Source organism: Xyrauchen texanus, unplaced genomic scaffold, assembly GCF_025860055.1.
Source record: "Xyrauchen texanus isolate HMW12.3.18 unplaced genomic scaffold, RBS_HiC_50CHRs HiC_scaffold_1361, whole genome shotgun sequence".
Lineage (NCBI taxonomy): Eukaryota > Metazoa > Chordata > Actinopteri > Cypriniformes > Catostomidae > Xyrauchen > Xyrauchen texanus.
This window is the reverse complement of record NW_026265720.1, coordinates 1093-4714: the sequence shown is the minus strand read 5'-3', so window position 1 is coordinate 4714 and position 3622 is coordinate 1093. Positions and strand designations below refer to the sequence as shown.

General features: G+C 40.1%; 1 protein-coding gene across 1 annotated transcript; it reads left to right on the top strand.

Annotated features, from left to right (window-relative positions):
* Positions 1-649: 649 nt before the first annotated feature.
* Positions 650-2577, top strand: LOC127641682 (E3 SUMO-protein ligase ZBED1-like). The gene is made up of 4 exons (XM_052124617.1): positions 650-934; positions 1209-1489; positions 1703-1853; positions 1946-2577. Exons 1-4 carry the CDS (start codon positions 650-652, stop codon positions 2378-2380), a joined length of 1152 nt encoding a protein of 383 aa, XP_051980577.1. The 3' UTR covers positions 2381-2577.
* The last annotated feature ends 1045 nt before the right edge of the window (positions 2578-3622 follow it).

Here is a 3622-nt window from a genome sequence, read left to right as displayed (position 1 = left end):
CAGGGCTGTGTTGAAAAAATCGATTCACCAATTCTGAATCGATTTTCATTTTAATTTCAAAAGATCGATCCGTAACTCAGAGGATCGATTTTTTTTTTTTTTCACAAAATCACAGTTATAATAGGCCTACATTTTCCCGTGAACTTTAACTTGAATTCACGCATGCGCGTAGGTGGAAGGACATTAAAACAACGAATATGGCGGTCAGTGACGTTAAGCAAGCGGTTGCTTTGAAAACTCCTGAAACGCTCAAAGCTCCGATCTGGCACCATTTCGGGTTCAGAACAAGAAATACAGAGAACGAGCTTGACAAAAGCAAAGCAATTTGCAAAGCCTGCCAAATGGAGGTGAAGTATTGTGGAAATACTACTAATCTCAGGAACCACATGATGCGACATCATCAAGACATCATATTATCCAAGCCTGCCACCGGACCGCAACAGATGGCGCTGAAAAAAACTCTACAACTGCCAACTAATTCTGCTCGCTCTGTCAAAATAACTGAGGCGATTGCGGGCTTCATTTGTAAAGATATGCGCCCGTATTCTGTTGTTGAGAACGTGGGATTCAGGCGGCTAATGAAGGTAATGGAACCAAATTATGTCATTGTGTCTCGCATAAGCGTCTGTCTGAAGAAGTGATCCCCAACATGTACCAGACAGTAAAAGATGGTGTAATGTGTAAGCTTAAGACCGCAGAGAGGGTGGGCATTACGAGTGACACATGGACATCTGTAGCTACGGAATCTTACATGAGTGTGACAGTACACTACATAGACGAGCTCTGGAACCTCGTGTCTTACGTGCTGCAGACAACAGAAGTTGAAGCGAACCATCGCTCTGTCTGTTTAGCTGAAATGTTAACCAAAGCTATGGAGGAGTGGGGGCTGATGAGTAAAGACCCAGCCATAGTCACTGACAACGCGGCGAATATGGTCCGTCGCGGTTGAGATTACGGGGCTAACCCACGTCGGCTGCTTCAGCGCACATAATCAACCTGGCCTCGCAAGCCGGTCTCAAACTGCCGAATGTTGCACGACTTCTTGGGAGAGTAAGGCACATCGCAAAGTTCTTTCATCGCAGTACAACTGCCACCCGTATCCTCAAAGAAAAGCAGAAGCTACTGCAGCTGAATGCACACAAGCTCAAAATTGATGTGGTGACTCGTTGGAACAGTGCACTAGAAATGCTTGAGCGCTTTTAGAGCAGCAACCCGCGATCTCTGCCGCTCTGCTCTCACCTGATGTGCGGAGAAATGAAAAGGATCTTTGCAGCCTGAAGGAAGAGGACATAACAGATGCAGAAGATGTGGTTAGAGCTCTAAAGCCAATGAAGACAGCCACTCAAGTAATGTCAGAAGAAAAGTGCCCAACTCTCTCAGTGATAGCACCTCTGCATGCTCAGCTGCTGAAAGAGATGACCAGTCTCCCAGAAGACTCCAGAGTTGTTAAGGACATGAAGGATGAGATCAAGAAAAACTTAAGCACAAGGTAGGCCTGTGTGTGTGTGTGTGTGTGTGTGTGTGTCTGAGTGAGTGTGTCTGTTTGTGTGTGTGAGAGTGTGAGTGATATGAGACTATTTTACTGTGTATATATATATATATATATATATATATATATATATATAAGGACACTTCATTATAGAAAGACATTGTCCTCCTCAGGGGGATAAATTGATCAAAATGTGTGAAATTTTAATTCCAGGTATGTAAACCAGAAGGACATGCTGTACATAGCTTCAGCTATTGATCCACGTTTCAAAGCTCTGCCATTCCTGAATGAGGAGGAGCGAGACAAGACCTTCTCCAGACTCCAGACTGAAGCAGTGTGTGGGATGGAGGAAGATCCATGTAATGTAAGTAATCATTTTAAAAAGAAACTCAGTGGAAAAAGTCCACTCTCTCTTTCACTCACACACACACAAATTCTCTTTCTCTTTTTACACAGCAAGATGATGCTGCTGATGAAGTTGATGGAGTGGAGGAAGAGGTGGAACCCCAACCTCCGGCACCCAAGCAATTCAAGCAATCCAGTGCTTTGGAGTCTCTCCTTGGGGAAGCCTACAGACCACAACAGGAAGTAGGACCACAGAAAACTAAAGCGGCAGAGGCAGAAGACGAGATCAAAAGGTACAGGGAAAGGAGACCTGCAGGACTGCAGGACAATCCTCTCATCTGGTGGCGGGAGAATGAAAAGGAGTATCCTCTTTTGGCTTGCATGGCAAAGCGATATCTCTGTGTCCCAGGAACCAGTGTCACATCTGAGAGGGTTTTTTCAACTGCAGGTGACATCATTACTGCCAAAAGAAGTTGCCTTACACCTGGGCATGTCAATGAGCTACTGTTCCTGCAGAAGAATCTTTCTATTCCTGATCCTGAGTGATGGTAGTTCATACTCTGGGTTAAGACAAGTTTAATTTCCAGTTTTATTTTTATTTGCACTTTAATAGGCAAGGCCTTTTCCAGTTTTTATTTATTTTTGTATCTACTATTTTAGTTTTAAATGACCAGTTTACACAAATACACTTTAAAGGCAATTTAATGTCTTATACCTGGAGTACTTGAAGGTTTTACACACTACTGTGACACACTTGTGTTTTCTAAAGGTTTTTAAGTTCAAATTTTATTTATATTCTGTGTAATGTTGTCTGTTTACTGTGAAGCCAAGCCAGTAACAAACAATCTGTTTACATTTGCACAGGCTTAGAACAAAAGTGTTCTTAAATGTTGAAATGTTAAAATAAAAAATAAAGGTGCATCTGAACTGTAGGAACTTTTGGAAAATTCTTAATGTCATTTTAATAATACTTCAGGTTCAGCGTCTAAATAATCGGTCTACTGCTGCTGATATACCTCTACGCCTTCTGTCGTCTACACCAGTACAAGTTTGTGAAAGCAGTTGTATCAACACTCTGGAAGGGGATTGTTCTTTACAAAGATCAGTACTCCATTAATTTGCAGTTGAATGTCTATAATAATAGTATCAATATGTTGCATAACTACAGTCCTGTAATTCAGGTAACAGCTGGAAAAAAAAATGCTTTTTTCAAAAACGCTTATCTAAATCTCGAAGATCAGATCGGATCGAATCGAATCGAATAATGATAATCGATTCAAGATATTGAGAATCGGAATCGAATCGATTCTTGAAATTTGAATCGAAACCCAGCACTACCATGGTCTAGGGCATATATATATATATATATATATATATATATATATATATATATATACGTCATATGCCATCCTATCAGTTTTAGGATTTTGCGTATGCCAACATGAATTATCTGATGATACGCGGCGGCTGCCAGAACAACGAGCATTTGACCCAGAACTTTTTCAGTCTAATAATGCGATGCAGCAGCACCGTTTAATGAATTGTTTTTTATTTATATTTTTAATGGTTAAAGATAGTTTTTTCCTTTTTTTTACCCTTTACTGCATTAATGTTAACGTGAACATTACTACACTCATATTAATGCTTAACAGTTTATTGCGTGCTATGAATTAGTTTATTAGTTATAATAATTGTCAAGAATTAACCATTTTCATAGTAGGCTAGCATAATAAAAGGAACAATAATGACATCTATTAATTAAAATACATATTTAACATAAAGCTACTA